This window comes from Schistocerca piceifrons, chromosome 5 (assembly GCF_021461385.2).
Source record: "Schistocerca piceifrons isolate TAMUIC-IGC-003096 chromosome 5, iqSchPice1.1, whole genome shotgun sequence".
Classification (NCBI taxonomy): Eukaryota; Metazoa; Arthropoda; class Insecta; order Orthoptera; family Acrididae; genus Schistocerca; species Schistocerca piceifrons.
In genome coordinates, this window is record NC_060142.1 from 496,815,695 (window position 1) to 496,833,641 (window position 17,947).

At 43.8% G+C, this 17,947-nt stretch overlaps 1 protein-coding gene across 1 annotated transcript in view; it reads right to left on the reverse strand.

Annotated features, from left to right (window-relative positions):
* Positions 1-17,947, reverse strand: part of LOC124797853 — a 432,230-nt gene that overhangs the window by 310,099 nt on the left and 104,184 nt on the right. The window contains exon 3 of the mRNA XM_047260921.1: positions 7,954-8,098. Within this exon, the coding sequence (XP_047116877.1) occupies positions 7,954-8,098 (145 nt within the window). The remainder of the gene's footprint in view (positions 1-7,953; positions 8,099-17,947) is intronic.

Sequence of the window (17,947 nt, forward strand, 5' to 3'; positions counted from 1 at the left end):
TCTACCAGTTTTTCCATTCGTCTGTAAAGAATTCGCGTTAGTATTTTGCAGCTGTGACTTATTAAACTGATAGTTCGGTAATTTTCACATCTGTCAACACCTGCTTTCTTTGTGATTGGAATTATTATATTCTTCTTGAAGTCTGAGGGTATTTCGCCTGTCTCATACATCTTGCTCACCAGATGGTACAGTCTTGTCATGACTGGCTCTCCCAAGGCCATCAGTAGTTCTAATGGAATGTTGTCTACACCCAGGGCCTTGTTTCGACTCAGGTCTTTCAGTGCTCTGTCAAACTCTTCACGCAGTATCTTATCTCCCATTTCGTCTTCATCTACATCCTCTTCCATTTCCATAATATTGTCCTCAAGTACATCGCCCTTGTATAAACCCTCTATATACTCCTTCCACCTTTCTGCCTTCCCTTCTTTGCTTAGAACTGGGTTGCCATCTGAGCTCTTGATATTCATACAAGTGGCTCTCTTCTCTCCAAAGGTCTCTTTAATTTTCCTGTAGGCAGTATCTATCTTACCCCTAGTGAGACAGGCCTCTACAACCTTACATTTGTCCTCTAGCCATCCCTGCTTAGCCATTTTGCAATTCCTGTCGATCTCATTTTTGAGACGTTTGTATTCCTTTTTGCCTGCTTCATTTACTGCATTTTTATATTTTCTCCTTTCATCAATTAAATTCAATATTTCTTCTGTTACCCAAGGATTTCTATTAGCCCTCGTCTTTTTACCTACTTGATCGTCTGCTGCCTTCACTACTTCATCCCTCAGAGCTACCCATTCTTCTTCTACTGTATTTCTTTCCCCCATTCCTGTCAATTGTTCCCTTATGCTCTCCCTGAAACTCTCTACAATGTCTGGTTCTTTCAGTTTATGCAGGTCCCATCTCCTTAAATTCTCACCTTTTTGCAGTTTTTTCAGTTTCAATCTACAGTTCATAACCAATAGATTGTGGTCAGAATCCACATCTGCCCCTGGAAATGTCTTACAATTTAAAACCTGGTTCCTAAATCTCTGTCTTACCATTATATAATCTATCTGATACCTTTTAGTATCTCCAGGATTCTTCCAGGTATACAACCTTCTTTTATGATTCTTGAACCAAGTGTTAGCTATGATTAAGTTATGCTCTGTGCAAAATTCTACAAGGCGGCTTCCTCTTTCATTTCTTCCCCCCAATCCATATTCACCTACTACGTTTCCTTCTCTCCCTTTTCCTACACTCGAATTCCAGTCACCCATGACTATTAAATTTTCGTCTCCCTTCACTACCTGAATAATTTCTTTTATCTCGTCATGCATTTCATCAATTTCTTCATCATCTGCAGAGCTAGTTGGCATATAAACTTGTACTACTGTAGTAGGCATGGGCTGTGTGTCTATCTTGGCCACAATAATGTGTTCACTATGCTGTTTGTAGTAGCTAACCCGCACTCCTATTTTTTTATTCATTATTAAACCTACTCCTGCAATACCCCTATTTGATTTTGTATTTATAACCCTGTAATCGCCTGACCAAAAGTCTTGTTCCTTCTGCCACCGAAATCACTAATTCCCACTATATCTAACTTTAACCTATCCATTTCCCTTTTTAAATTTTCTAATCTACCTGCCCGATTAAGGGATCTGACATTCCACGCTCCGATCCGTAGAACGCCAGTTTTCTTTCTCCTGATAACGACGTCCTCTTGAGTAGTCCCCGCCCGGAGATCCGAATGGGGGACTATTTTACCTCCGGAATATTTTACCCAAGAGGACGCCATCACATTACCATGCCTAATACAAAGTACGAAAGCCGTTGGAATTGAAAACTGGTTCCAGTTGTCTTCGAGAGGATAAATGCTTGTTCTATATGGTTTTAAATGTGAATCCTTTACCATTCTTGCTACATAGTGGCAAGCTCAGGTAACGCTGATGGAGGTGGACAGCTATCGTGCACACGTCTCTCCACAACAAGCCGCAAAGGTTCGACAATACTGAAATCTGGTGACTGGTGGCGAGGGGAGATGCGACAGTTCAACCTCGCGCTCTCAAGACCAGCTCTGCGAGATGTGTGAACAGCGGCCCTCTCGTCTTCTAACACAGCATCATCATTGGGGAACGTACTAGGGAGTGAAATTGATCCCCTAAAATGGTCACGTAAACCTTGGCAGTAATGTGACGTTGCACGGTAACCATGGTTCCCGTGGAATACCACAATATGGCTGCCGAAATCAAGGCGGAACCCCCGCCATGAATCGCTCTTGGGATGTTAACTCGTCCAGATATTCGAAACAGTGTTAAAAAAGCGTAATCCAACCAAATAACTTTCTTCTATTCCTCAGTAGTCCAGGTTTTATGTCTTCGACACCACGTTTTCCTGTTACGAAATGATAATCAAATCGACACCCTGGCTGAAAACAGGCGTTGATATACATCATTGGGGACGTGTTGAAAATGTGTGCACGACCTGGACTCGAATCCGGGATCTCCTGCTTACATGGCAGACGCTCTACCCATCTGAGCCACCGAGGACACGGAGGATAGTTCGCCTGCAGGGACTTATCCCTTGCACGCTCCCCGTGAGACCCACATTCCCAACATGTCCACACCACTAATTTGTAGTGCGCCTAACAGATGTTTGCCCATCACACTCATTATTCGTGGCAGATTACTCCACCAAGTCCCGTACGTGTTGGGGCATAGCGTGTGCGTTCGCACAAGAAGATCAATGGCCCGGTAGCCATATTTTAACTATATATGAAGGTAGTATCCGTTCCCGGAAGAACAGATACCATTGATGACCTTGCAGCTTTTCTATAATGAAATGATAATTAAATCGACACCCTAGCTGCAGACACCGGCCTCGGTGGCCAAGCGGTTCTAGGCGCTTCAGTCCGGAACCGCGCGACCACTACGCTCGTAGGTTCGAATCCTGCCTCGGGCATGGATGTGTGTGATGTCCTTAGGTTTAAGTAGTTCTACGTCTAGGGGACTGATGATCACAGATGTTAAGTCTCATAGTGCTCAGAACCATTTGAACCATTTTTAGCTGCAGACAGGAGATTCCGGGTTCAAGTCCCGGTCGGGGCACACATCTTCAACATGTTCCCAATGATGTATATCAACGCGTGTTTGCAGCTAGGGTGTCGATTTAATTATCATTTCATTCTAGAGACGCTACAAGGTCATCAATGGTATCTGTTCTTTCGGGAACAGATACTACCTTCATATACAGGGCTATTACAAATGATTGAAGCGATTTCATAAATTCACTGTAGCTCCATTCATTGACGTACGGTCATGACACACTACAGATACGTAGAAAAACTCATAAAGTTTTGATCGGCTGAAGCCGCACTTCAGGTTTCTGCCGCCAGAGCGCTCGAGAGCGCAGTGAGACAAAATGGCGACGGGAGCCGAGAAAGCGTATGTCGTGCTTGAAATGCACTCACATCAGTCAGTCGTAACAGTGCAACGACATTTCAGGACGAAGTTCAACAAAGATTCACCAACTGCTAATTCCATTCGGCGATTGTATGCGCAGTTTAAAGCTTCTGGATGCCTCTGTAAGCGGAAATCGGGTCGGCCTGCAGTGAGCGAAGAAACGGTTGAACACGTGTATCTGGACATGCTGGAAAATTGGCTCGTGCCACAACTGGAGACCGACAGCACCGACTTCATCTTTCAACAGGATGGTGCTCCACCGCACTTCCATCATGATGTTCCGCATTTCTTAAACAGGAGATATGGAAAACCGATGGATCGGTCGTGGTGGAGATCATCATCAGCAATTCGTGTCATGACCTCCACGCTCTCCCGACTTAACCCCATGCGATTTCTTTCTGTGGGGTTATGTGAAAGATTCAGTGTTTAAACCTCCTCTACCAAGAAACGTGCCAGAACTGCGAGCTCGCATCAACGATGGTTTCGAAGTCATTGATGGGGACACGCTGCGCCGAGTGTGGGAGGAACTTGATTATCGGCTTGATGTCTGCCGAATCACTAAAGGGGCACATATCGAACATTTGTGAATGCCTAAAAAAACTTTTTGAGTTTTTGTATGTGTGTGCAAAGCATTGTGAAAATATTTCAAATAATAAAGTTATTGTAGAGCTGTGAAATCGCTTCAATCATTTGTAATAACCCTGTATATACATTTTCGTGTTACGGGCATTTACATGACTGATGCGCGGTTTTGTACTTCCAGCTCACCCTGCAATTCGTTTCTTATGGAGCTCCATTCGTGTTGTTTTGGTGCTGATGGGGTTTGCGAGTGTGACATTCAATTCTCCAGAGACTTTTGCGGCTCTCGTCCCGTTACTTTTGGTCACAATCCCCTTCAATGACGGTCTGTCGCGATCCGACAACACACGCTTTCGTCCACGTTGCGACAGAGAGGATGGCGTTTTTCTCTTCCTCTGGGCGCGGCATAAATCCTCGGTTCGGTGCCAAACACATAAGCTATCTTGCTTACGGTAGCACCCATCATACGAGCAAAACAATCTGCCCACCTTTGAACGCACTGAGCTCCGACATAATGCACTCACAACTACACACTTTTCCGACCACGACTGAAACTTGCAACGTGTTGAGGACACAGCGCAGGTGCGGTTCGTGGACAAATACAACAGCGCAACCTGTAGTCTTGGCTAGCCCCTGCATTTATGTTCAAGCATGCATTCCTCGTGACGCCCCAATACTTTTGTCCAACTCGTGTACTTTACTTTCATAACTACATTCTTTTTTCCGTGTAATTGTCTATCACCGATAGAATATGTGACACCTCTGAAGACCGAGCTGGATCGTGTGCCTGGATAACCAGCTGCCAATGCGTCGAAGGCCGTCGTTCGTCAGAGTAGCGCTCATGTATTCTCCTTGGGAGTTCCGTTTTCAGTTCAAGCTTTAGAACTTTAATTACCAAAAACTAACATCTATAATTTCTGGTTCTATGAAGTATGAATGTTATTCACTGATTACTGTGATCTTGTGGAGTTACGACCAGTTTTACTTTGAAGTGAATAAAAGTTACTGTTGGATGCAATTTGCAGATCTCATTTATTACTAATATTTTGAGAATAATTTATTTATATTTTTACAAGCTGCGAAGAGGAAATTTCTGTATATTATTTTAAATAGGAGATGATGTTTGGGTTTTCGGAAAGTTTGAATGTATTTTACACGAGCAACGAATTTTAGTTACTGTGATTTATGGAACTTGATATACAATTTAAAATGAATTTTTCACTCCACAGCGGAGTATGGGCTGATATGAAACTTCTTGATTGATTAAAACTGTGTGCCGGACCGGGACTCGATCCCGGGACCTTCCCCTTTTGCGGCCAGTGCCCTACCACCTTTTTTTTTTCATTTTGTTCGGTAATGTTCGTTGCGCTTGGTCTGGGCGGAAGTCACAGGACATCCGTTCAAGTTGATCGTTGATTGCTTTACTCACAAGGGGAGGCCGCCAATTGTGAAATTCAGATTCGATTCATACTGCGCATAATAAAAGCTCATGGCCAGAGGTGTTATGTGGCAAAGCACCAAGATGCACTTCTCAGCCGTTGTCGAGAATATCGACAGTTAAAAGAAACCGTTGCGGTGAATACTCTCTACGATTAATAATTTTCTACAGCGTCGTGACGCAGCGGTTAGCGCTCGGGTACGTAATCCGAAGGTCGCCGGGTCGAATCTCGCGCCATGCAACCCTTTTTTTTAGTATTTGTTTTTTGTAATTCATATATATATATATATATATATATATATATATATATATATATATATAATTCCCGGCAATCAGTTGCAACAATTATGCATATGATAAGTTGTTGAAAGTCGTTTGTCGTGGAAAAACTGGCGACTTCGAACATCATTATGTTTTCCGCAAACAAAGTTGTATTTCACAAATGTTATTAATTGTCTTCATAACGTTAACCACGTACAGTTAACGGAAGACGTAGAAACGGTATTGCGAAACGAATGCATATAGCGTAAGTCAAACGTTCGAATTAGAATAGAGACCCCACGAACACAAATTTGCTGCGGCAGGTATGAAATATAAACTCCGTTACTCGCTCGTTACACTTGAAGGACAGATGTTGAATGGGCCGAAACGAGCCGCCGCATAACAGCGTAGTTGCCTGCTAACTTCGAAAGAAGGTAGATGCGGTCCCTAGCGCAACTTATAACATCGTCGAAAATCAGTGCGGACGGGAGAGCTTTGGTACACCCTGTTAAAAAAACGGAAAAATGGAGGCGGTACAATTGGAGAGCGATCCGCATTCACCAACATGCATAAGCAATTCATTAATAGTTTATATATATATGTTAATTACAAAAAAACTAATAACAAAAAAAATTGCATGGCGCGAGATTCGAACCGGCGACCTTCGGATTACGAACCCGAGCGCTTACCGCTGCGCCACGAGACTGTAGAAAATTATTAATCGTAGAGAGTATTTCACCGCAACGGTTTCTTTTAACTGATCTTCTCGACAACGGCTGAGAAGTGCATCTTGGTGCTTTGCCACATAACACCTCTGGCCATGAGCTTTTATTATGCGCAGTATGAATCGAATCTGAATTTCACAATTGGCGGCCTCCCCTTGTCAGCTTTTTTTTTTTATTACAAAGGGCCAGCGCCTCTCTGACCGAACACGCTGAGCTACCGTGCCGGCATCCGCCTAAGCTTCCCAAGAACGCGTCACGACCCCTCCTCATAGCTTTACTTCCGGTGGTACCTCATCTCCTACCTACCAAACTTCGTATAAGTTCTCCTATGAAACTTGCAGGATTAGCAGTCCTGGAAAAAAGGATAATGCAGAGACATGGCTTAGCCCCAACCTGTACGATGTTTCCAGAACGAATTTTTCACTCTGCAGTGGAGTCGGCAAAGAAACTGTATGTATAATACTACCTGGCAGCCAGCTGCTGTGGCCGAGCGGTTCTAGGCGCTTCAGTCGGGAACCGCGTTGCTACTATGGTCGCAAGTTCGAATCCTGCCTCGGGCATGGATGTGTGTGATGTCCTTAGGTTAGTTAGGTTTAAGTAGTTCTAAGTCTAGGGGACTGATGACCTCCGATGTTAAGTCCCATAGTGCTTAGAGCCATCTGAACTACCTAGAAGATTGAAACGGGGTGTCGGACTGGGGCTCGAACCCAGGACAATTGCCTTTTACGGGAAGTACTCTGCCAACTGAGCTACCCAAGCACAGCTGCTGCAGTGTTAGTCATGAAAATCGTGGGAGAACTTCTGTGTAGTTTGCAAGGTACGAGATGAAGTACTAGCGAAATTAAAGCTGTGAGGACGGATCGTGAATCGTGTTTGGGTAGCTCAGTTGCTAGAGCACTTGCTCGCAAAAGGCAAAGGTCCCACTTTGGAGTCCCATTCCGACACACCGTTTTAATATGCCACGAAGTTTCATACATACAATTTGTTCGCCGATCTGAGGCGGAGACGTTAATTTATTGCAAAATATGTTGAAAAAGTCAATCGCTTGCGCCGTCCCTGCTAATCTGCTACCAGATTTTTCTCTCTCGTGCTGGTAAAAAAGCTGCAATAATACTTTACAATTAATTTCTAAACCAGGACACAGCAGGCGAGCTTGGATAGCAGCAGAGAGAGTATGTAAATAATTAAATTATTGAGCTTGCTTGATGGATGGAGAAATTTTTATGTGGATTACAAAACACGGTAAATCGGCAATTACATGAATAAATGAACGTAACGCCATACTGCGTATCGGAGGCACTAGGCAAGCAGGCGCTATACGGGGCACTGGGCCACAGTCTGACGCCTGGTCCAAGCGAGGCACACGACAGCGCCTACAGTTTATCAGTCTGTATCTTGTGTCGCTTGCGGGCAGTATCTCGTCCACTGAAAGCAAGTTTGCGAAGCCGTCGTCGGGTAACTTTAGACCTAAGAATACATGCTGATACAGTGCGGAAATAGTTGTGGATAGACTTACCTTTCAGCTGCATAGGCCACTTGAACAGCTCGTATTCCGGCATGACCTTGGCGATGGGAACCAACAGGCCGTGCTTCGGCTCGCAAGTGAAAAGGTGTCTGTTTCCCCAGGTTCCATCGATGCCACCGTACGGCAGGGGATTGTCCTGCAAAAACGACGTAACGTTTAATGGGCTTGGTCGTATTACAGGTTGGACAAAACAGGGCAGGAGTTCGAAACAGAGCTACGGTCATTCGAAATGGTACCACATCAACTTACAACGAAGGTACGATCACGCGTAGTGTCTTTGTAGATTTGTTTGATGAATTTGTGGCTTACCGAATCCAGCAAGAACGTTCAACAAAAACGAAAGTAGCATCGAGTGTAACTGATCCTCTAATGTTCTCAACATACGTGAACGATTGATTAAGTAGAGTCAGCAGCATTACACAGTTGTTCACTGAAGAGGTTCTTGGGTACATCCAGAATCATCGTGGACGATCGAAAACAGATGCAGGTAGCCTTGAATAAAACCTCCACTTCGTAGAATCAACGACAGCTCTGTTTAAATGTACCAGGTGTAGAAGTATGAAACCGGAATCTGGTTGCAATAATTACACGTCTGTTGTTTGAAACTGATAAACAATATTTTATTCAAAATAATCCCCATTGCTATTTATATATATACAGGGTGTTACAAAAGCGTACGGCTAAACTTTCAGGAAACTTCCTCACACACAAATAAAGAAAAGATGTTATGTGGACATGTGTCCGGAAACGCTTAATTCCCATGTTAGAGCACATTTTAGATTCGTCAGTATGTACTGTACTTCCTCGATTCACCGCCAGTTGGCCCAATTGAAGGAAGGTAATGTTGACTTCGGTGCTTGTATTGACATGCGACTCATTGCTCTACAGTACTAGCATCAAGAACATCAGTACGTAGCATCAACAGGTTAGTGTACATCACGAACGTGGTTTTGCAGTCAGTGCAATGTTTAAAAATGCGGAGTTGGCAGATGGTCATTTGATGTATGGATTAGCACGGAGCAATAGCCGTGGCGCGGTACGTTTGTATCGAGACAGATTTCCAGAACGAAGGTGTCCCGACAGGAAGACGTTCGAAGCAATTGATCGGCGTCTTAGGGTGCACGGTGCATTCCAGCCTATGACTCGCGACTGGGGAAGACCTAGAACGACGAGGACACCTGCAATGGACGAGGCAATTCTTCGTACAGTTGACGATAACCCTAATGTCAGCGTCAGAGAAGTTGCTGCTGTACAAGGTAACGTTGACCACGTCACTGTATGGAGAGTGCTACGGGAGAACCAGTTGTTTCCGTACCGAGTACAGCGTGTGCAGGCACTATCAGCAGCTGATTGGCCTCCACGGGTACACTTCTGCGAATGGTTCATCCAACAATGTGTCAATTCTTATTTCAGTGCAAATGTTCTCTTTACGGATGAGGCTTCATTCCAACGTGATCAAATTGTAAATTTTCACAATCAACATGTGTGGGCTGACGAGAATCCGCACGCAATTGTGCAATCACGTCATCAACACAGATTTTCTGTAACGTTTAGGCAGGCATTGTTGGTGATGTCTTGATTGGGCCCCATGTTCTTCTACCTACGCTCAATGGAGCATGTTATCATGATTTCATACGGGATACTCTACCTGTGCTGCTAGAACATGTGCCTTTACATGTAAGACACAACATGTGGTTCATGCACGATGGAGCTCCTGCACATTTCAGTCGAAGTGTTCGTACGCTTCTCAACAACAGATTCGGTGACCGATGGATTGGTAGAGGCGGACCAATTCCATGGCCTCCATGCTCTCCTGACCTCAACCCTCTTGACTTTCATTTATGGAGGCATTTGAAAGCTCTTGTCTATGCAACCCCGGTACCAAATGTAGAGACTCTTCGTGCTCGTATTGTGGACGTCATACGTCCCATATTGATTTCCACGCTTAGTTCATGCAGTGTTGCTTGTCTGTTAGCACTGACAACTCTACGCAAACGCCGCTGTTCTCGGTTGTTAAGTGTAGGCTTTGGGCCACTGCATCGTCCGTGGTGAGAGGTAATGCCTGAAATACTGAACTCGCTAACGATTTCGGATATCGTAGCCCTTACCACCATTACACGCTCACAGTCTGTTAGTTCACGTTGTGCGACCATAATCAAGCCGAAAACATTTTCAAATGAATCACCTGAGTACAAATGACAGTTCCAACAGTGCATTGCGCTTTTACACGTTGTGTACGCGATATTACTGCAATCTGTATAGGTGTATACCGCTATCCCATGACTTTTGCCACCTTAGTGGATGTACATTGCCATTAAAAAACGGCACACTAAAGGGAAGGAGGAAGTGAAATGAAACTTCGCGGGTTAAGAAGGAATGTGACGTTATTTAGGTCACTGCAAAATCGTCTCAAAAGCTACAAAGAACTTGGTAGTTTCAGCCCACTTGTCAGTATGGCGTTACACTCTTTCTCGCCGGGAACCATGCACTGATTCAGTTGGGTATGGTGCCACAGAGACGTTGTATCCTTTCCTATGGTACTGGCCCCAACCGAGGAGTCGTCGTCAGAGCTGGGTCCACACGTATTCTGTAGGAGACAGATTGGGAGATGTTGCTGCCCACAGGAGTACGTCAACACCACGCAGTCAGTTCGTAGAGACACGTGCCATGTGTGTACGAGCATTGCACTGTTGAAGAATGGCGCTAGGATATCGTCGCATGAGATGTAACATATGAGAACGCATATACTTATATGGATATGGTGTCCGTTCTTTCGGACATGTCCGAAAGAATAGACACCACATCCATATAAGCATATAGTTCTGGCAATATCGGCCATGACCTTTTTCTTCTGTGCAGATGCACACATATTCCTCGAACTCTTGCGGGACTTGGTAAGAATGTCTTCCACGAGTAATGAGTGTGTTGGGGTGGGACACTACGAATGTAGTGTGTGGACATACAAGGTGAGAACGTGGGTCTCGCGGGAGGCGTGCGTGAGATAGTCCCTGCTGTCGCCATATCAGATGGATAGAGCGTCTGCCATGTAAGCAGGAGATCCCGTGTTCGAGTCCCGGTCGGGGCTCACATTTTCATCTGTCCCCGTTGATATATATCAACGCCCGTCGGCAGCTGAAGGTATCAATATAGTTTTAATTTCGTTCATGAGAACGCAGGATGTTCGTGACGTACAGTTGTGCCGTCAGAGTACTCTTAGTCACTACCAGCCGTGACCTTAAGTCACAGCCAATGGTTCCCCCACACCATGACGCCAGGACTAACACCGCTGCGCCTCCCCTAAACGTTGGAAGAATGGGCTCAGGTCGTCGCCGTACTTGCTGAAGATGGCCATCCGTTGTAATGCAGAACCACGATTCATCGCTGAACACAATGCGACGCCATTCGTCACCAATCCATGCTTCCCCATCACGGCACCATTTCAAATGCGGCCAATTGTGGTTCAAATGGCTCTGAGCACTATGGGACTCAACATCTTAGGTCATAAGTCCCCTAGAACTTAGAACTACTTAAACCTAACTAACCTAAGGACATCACACACACCCATGCCCGAGGCAGGATTCGGACCTGCGACCGTAGCGGTCCCGCGGTTCCGGACTGAAGCGCCAGAACCGCACGGCCACCGCGGCCGGCATTCGGCGGCCATTGTGTTGTTGATTTAATGGTAGCTTTCGCATGGGACAGTAATTCCCTAGCCCGGCTGCTGCTGGCCTCCGAGCAATGGTGTTGGATGACGCAGAGTTTTGTAGAGAGTCCATTACTTGTTCTCGTGTGGCAGGTGCAGATGCGAAGGATTACGATCTGGTTGGTCCACAATACGGCGACCCTCCCGTGTGGTCGTCAGACGTGGTCGATTGGAACCATCATGAAGATTACGCCCGCCCTCAAGTTCCCATGCTGTCCACCATGAGGCCACTGTCACGTTCGTTACACTATAAATCACATAAATCTAAAGACTATGAATTCACCTAAATACTTACGATTATAATTACTTATAACTTAGACTGGAATTATCACGTAGATAACGTCGACGAGAAAGCGAACCAAAGACGGAGATTTATTGGCAGAACACTTAGAAGATGCAAAAGGTCTACTGAAGTGACTGTCTACACTACGCTTGTCCGCCCTCCTCTGGAGTACTCTGCGCGGTATGCGATCCGCATCACGTAGGAATGACGGAGGCCATCGAAAAAGTTCAGAGAAGGGCAGCCTGTTTTGTAATGTCAGGAAACAGGGGAAAGAGTGAAACGGATACAACACGCGAATTTGGATGGCAATCATTAAAACAAAGGCATTTTTTGTTCCATCAGGATCTCCTCGTGAAATCTCAAAGACAAACTTTCTCTGTGAATGCGAAAATATTTTGTTGGCCCCCACCAATAATATTGCGCCATTCGTGTAATCAAACAAAATCTGGCCTTTCCGCCCATTTGTACATGGCATGACGACAGCTAGTTTGTGCGTCTCAATGGATGGTCAGTATGACAAAGTGAAGCAATTAAGAATGTATTTTCATCATTGAAACTCAGTATCCACCGTCGTTTCATATATTCAAACTGCTCTGAGAACTCATCAACATCTATACGCGTAATCGCACTGTCGCACATCAAAACTGCTTACACTTCTGCGCTCGCTGTACAATGTTCTTCGAAGATGGTTTGGTGTATGTGGTAACTTTGTCTTCATTATTTCTCCGTATATTTTAAGACGTTACTAGATATGTTTAACATATGACTGCCTTTTAAACTTTGACATATTGTAGGAAAATGTAAATAAGAAAAAAGACACACGCGAAGGAATTATCCGAATGGGGCGGATATCGGCAGATGTGATGTACATGTACAGACAAACAAATAATTACAGTATCAGAACAGTTGGATGCTTAATTCAAGAGACAGAGCTTCACAAATTGAGCTGGTGTTTTGAAAAACATGAGTCGAGGGTTTGCTAGGGTGACAAAAGTCATGGGACAGCGATGTGCACGTACACAGATGACGGTGGTATCATGTACACGCGGTATCAATGGGAAGTGCATTGGCGGAGCTGTCATTTCTACTCGGGTGATTCATGTGAAAAAGTTTTCCGACCTGATTATGGCCGCACGACGGGAATTAACAGACTTCGAAAACGGAATGGTAGTTGGAGTTAGAAGTATGGGACAGTCCGTTTCGGAAATCGTTGGGGAATTCAATATTCCAAGATCCACAGTTTCAAGAGGGTGCCGAGAATACCAAATCTCAGGCACTATCTCTCACCACGGACAACGTAGTGGCCACCGGCTTTCACTTAACGACCGAGAGCAGCGGCGTTTGCGTAGAATTGGCAGTACTAAAAGATAAGCAAGACTGCGGGAAATAAACGCATAAATCAATACGGGACGTATAACGAACGAATCCGTTAAGACAGTGCGGGGAAATTTGGCGTTAATAGGCTATGGTACAGAAGACCGAGCTGACAACACGACATCGTCTGCAGTGCATCCTGGGCTCGTGACCATATCGGTAGAAGCCTAGATGACTAGAAAACCGTGACCTGGTCAGAGGAGTGCCGATTTCAGTTGGTAAGAGCTGATGGTAGGGTTCGAATGTAGCGCAAACCCCACGAAGCCCTGGACCCAAGTTGTCAACAAGGAACTGTGCAAGATGGTGATAGCTCCATAATGGTGTAGGCTGGGTTTACATGGAACTAACTGGGTTCTTTGGTCCAACTGATCCGGTCTTTCTCTGGAAATAGTTATGTTCGGCTATTTGGAGACCACCTGCAGCTATTCACGGACTTCATGTTCCCAGACAACGATGGAATTTTTATGGATGATAATACGCCATGTCACCAGGCAACAGTTTGGTTTGAAGAACATTCTGGACCATTCGAGTGAATGATTTGGTCTCCCCGATCGACAGACGTGAATCCCAACCAACATTTATGGGATGTGATCGAAAGGTCAGTTCGTGCACATGGTCTTGGACCAGCAACACTGTCGCAATAATGGACGGCTATAGAGAGAGCATGTCTCATATTTCTGCAAGGGACTTCGAAAGACTTGTTAAGCCCATGCCATGTCGATTTGCTGTACCACGCCGAGCAAAAGGAGGTCCGACCTTCGACCATAGATACTAATAGACTGGACAAGCAGTGCAGCGGCTATACATCTGGCGTGGCTGCAACATAGAATCACGTGACTGTTGGCAGAACGTCGGCGGGAGTTCAAAAAAATGGTTCAAATGGCTCTGAGCACTATAGGACTTCACCACATTAAATGTAGCTTATGTAAACACAGCTAGTAGTGATAAATTATTGCGTAACCACTGTACAAATTTAGTTTTACAGCCATTTCTTCACAATTAACTTTGTGAACTGCTGAAACACTTTCGATGTTCGGCAATATATTCGCCGCGAATATTTCAGTGATACCAATTGTGAGATGCATTCTCTACTAACAATACGCGTTATGCACTGCATAAAATGTAAATATTGCGTGTGTGTGTTTTAGTGCCTTGGTTGTAGAAAGTGTTATAGACTTCATAAATCGGCATAAACAACGAAACCTGTAACGTAAACACACGTGTTCACATCGAATGTAACGAACTCAGTCGTGTTGTTCACCCACAAAACAGTTTGTTTCGTAGATGTATCAAATAAGATATCTACAAAATCAGTACCTACTTACATGAATACTTGTTCCACTGATCATGAATACGATACTTCGCAATGATGTGTCAGTTTAATGAAAGGTAGACCTATCATTACATGACAATTCTTCCAATCACTTATTTATACCTAAAACATCGTCTACTGAGTAGGAGCTGTCATTCATAGATTCTTTTAGTTTGATTTTAAATGCTGGTTGGCTATCTGCCTTCTTTTAATGCTTTTTGGTAAATGACCAAAGATTTTTGTAGCAGCATATTATTTATCCCATACATGACAGCTTATTATCTGGAAACTAACATAGGCCATACAACTACCTTTTTGCAAATGGTATTCAGTATTTGTTTCTGATATTCGTATGTTTTGTAACTGGGAAGTACAAAATAAAACTAAACCCTGATGAGAAATCAAACCCCTAACTTGTTTTTGCAAATTGTTCATTAAAATAATACCAGCATAATTCACCCCTTTTTGCACCAAAGTCAGATTTAATCCAGGATAGTAAAAATCATCCTTTCTTCTTATGTAGTAGCAATGCACATTGCCATTGCTTTTGGAGTGGGAAGGGTTATTGGTAATAACTATCTCTCTCTCTCTCTCACACACACACACAATATATATATATATATATATATATATATATATATATATATATATATATATAGGTGTGTCTGTGATGTGCGGATTGATATGCGTGAGTGTGTGCGAGTGTATACCCGTCCTTTTTCCCCCCCTAAGGTAAGTCTTTCCGCTCCCGGGATTGGAATGACTCCTTACCCTCTCCCTTAAAACCCACATCCTTTCATCTTTTCCTCTCTTTCCATCTTTCGTGACGAAGCAACCGTTGGTTGCGAAAGCTTGAATTTTGTGTGTATGTTTGTGTTTGTTTGTGTGTCTATCGACATGCCAGCGCTTTCGTTTGGTAAGTCACATCATCTTTGTTTTTAGATAACAACATATATATATATATATATATATATATATATATATATATATATATATATATTCTTCAAAGTGCTTCGAACAGATGCGTGTGTGCGCAGTAGGCTTGAAATCTTTTCGTTTCACTGCCTGTATCCACATCTGCCTGCGCCCTTCATCCTTTGGAAACCTATACGAAAGAGAAAAAGCAGCTTTGTAGCTTACCATTTCAAGAAATATATACGATTGCAATGTGCGCCTGGAAACACACACAGCACTTCAAACCGCCAATTTACGTAACTGTGGCGTTCTGGGTAAGGATATGATACACACAATAGTTTATCAGTATTCAAGAAATGCCGCTAAATTACACTAATAATATTTACACGTGAAATTTAATGATACTTCCCTTCACAAAACGCTGGGTACAACCATAAGCACAACAGGATACCACTATAGTTTTGCCAATAGTCACGTGGTATAGCAGTAGAGATGTTGATGCCACGAAATATACGTCATGACCAGTCTACCAATATCTATGGTCGAAGGGTCCGACACTATATTAAGAGGTACTCCACGACTTCTGATACCTCATTGTAATGACGGCAGTACATAACGGAGATGATCAAAAGGACCTGACAAATGAACGTCGACAGAATATAGAGTTTTGCAAATATCGGCTAAGTAAAGATTATGTAAGGTCACACTTGAAAGCTTTTGGAAACGAGCAGTCTTGCTTGTTGTTGCTGCGGTCTTCATTCCGGAAGACTGGTTTGACACAGCTCTCCACGTTAGTCTGTCATGAGTAAGTCGCTTCAACTTTGCATCCGTTTAACTCTTCTTGCTGTAATCAAACCTTGTTTTCCCTCTACAATTTTAATTCCCCACACTTCCCTCCGTTGCCAACTCGACTATTCTGTGATGCCTAGGGACGTATCCTATCAACTGACGTCTTCTTTAAATCAAATGGTGGCTTAAATTTCTTTTTTCCCCATTTCGATGCAGTACTTTTCAATAGTTATCCGATCTCGCAGCTACTCTTCAGCATCATATTTCGAAAGCTTCTGTTCTGTTGACTGAACTGTTTACCGTTCACGTTTCACTTCCGTAGAAGGCTACACTCCAGAGAAATACCTTCAGAAAAGACATCCTAGCACTTAAACTTATATTCTATATTAACAGGTTTCTCAGAAATGCTTTTCCTGCTTTTGCAAGTCTGCTTTTTTATCTCTCTACTTCGCCCGTCGTCGCTTATTTTACTGGCAAAATAATAAAACTCATCTACTACTTTTAGTGTCTCACTTTCTAATGAAATTCTCTCAACATCGCCTGATTTAATTCTACTACATTCCATTACCCTTGTCTTATTTTTCTTGTATTCTTTTGACAATCTCTTTTCAAGATACTACCCATTCCGTTGAACTGCTCTTACAAGTCCTTTGCCGTCTCTGACAGTCACCACATCATAGACAAAACGCAAAGTTTTAGATATTGACCCTCAACTTTAAATCCATTTCTAAATTTCTCCTGAGTTTCTTCTATTGCTTACCCAATGTACAGATTGATTAGCATCAGGAAGAGGCGAGAACACTATCTCACTCACGTTTCACCTACTGCTTTCCTTTTACATTTTCCGCCTCTTATAACTGTAGTGTGGTTTCTGTGCAGTTCTAAATAATATTTGGTTCTCTGTATTTTATCCCTGATACCTTCAAAATTTTAAAGACTGTACTCCATTCAACAGTGTCGAAAGCTTTCTCCTTAACTACTAATGCTACAAACGCACATTTCATTTCTTCAGCCTATCTTCTAGTAAGTCATAGGGTTAATATTGCCTCGCGTGTTCCTACATTTCTCCGCAACCCAAACTGATCTTGCCTGACGTTGGATTCTACGAGTTTTTCTAGTCTTCTGTAACTCGTGTTAGTATTTTGCACCCATGATCTATTAAACTGATGGTTTGGTAGTATTCACACCTGTGAGCACCTGCATTCTTTGGAATTGGAAACGGGCATTACGCTACAGCAGTGAAGGTCGCTAACAAATGTTTCGATAGCCGAGACGAAGAATCGAGCTCTCGAATCGAACTTATGCAAATTGTGCAGAATGCTCGGGGGGAGGTCCTCCTAGTGCGGGACACTTGGACACGAGGCTTTATGAGAGACGCCTCACTGCCAGGTCTCATGTAAGGCACTTCAACTACTGCTCGCAGGTCACTCGGCACTTTGGCTATGAGTGGAAGTCTGTCAGTGGAAATCGCTGTTGGTAAACACCTGTTCGAGTTGGACCTAGCCGTTGGACCCAGTCTCGTCGCCGTCTGTATGCTATTTTCGCAACGCCCACCGCCCGGAAATGCTTCCATCCCGAGCATGCCACGCTAACACTTCACGTTTTTTTT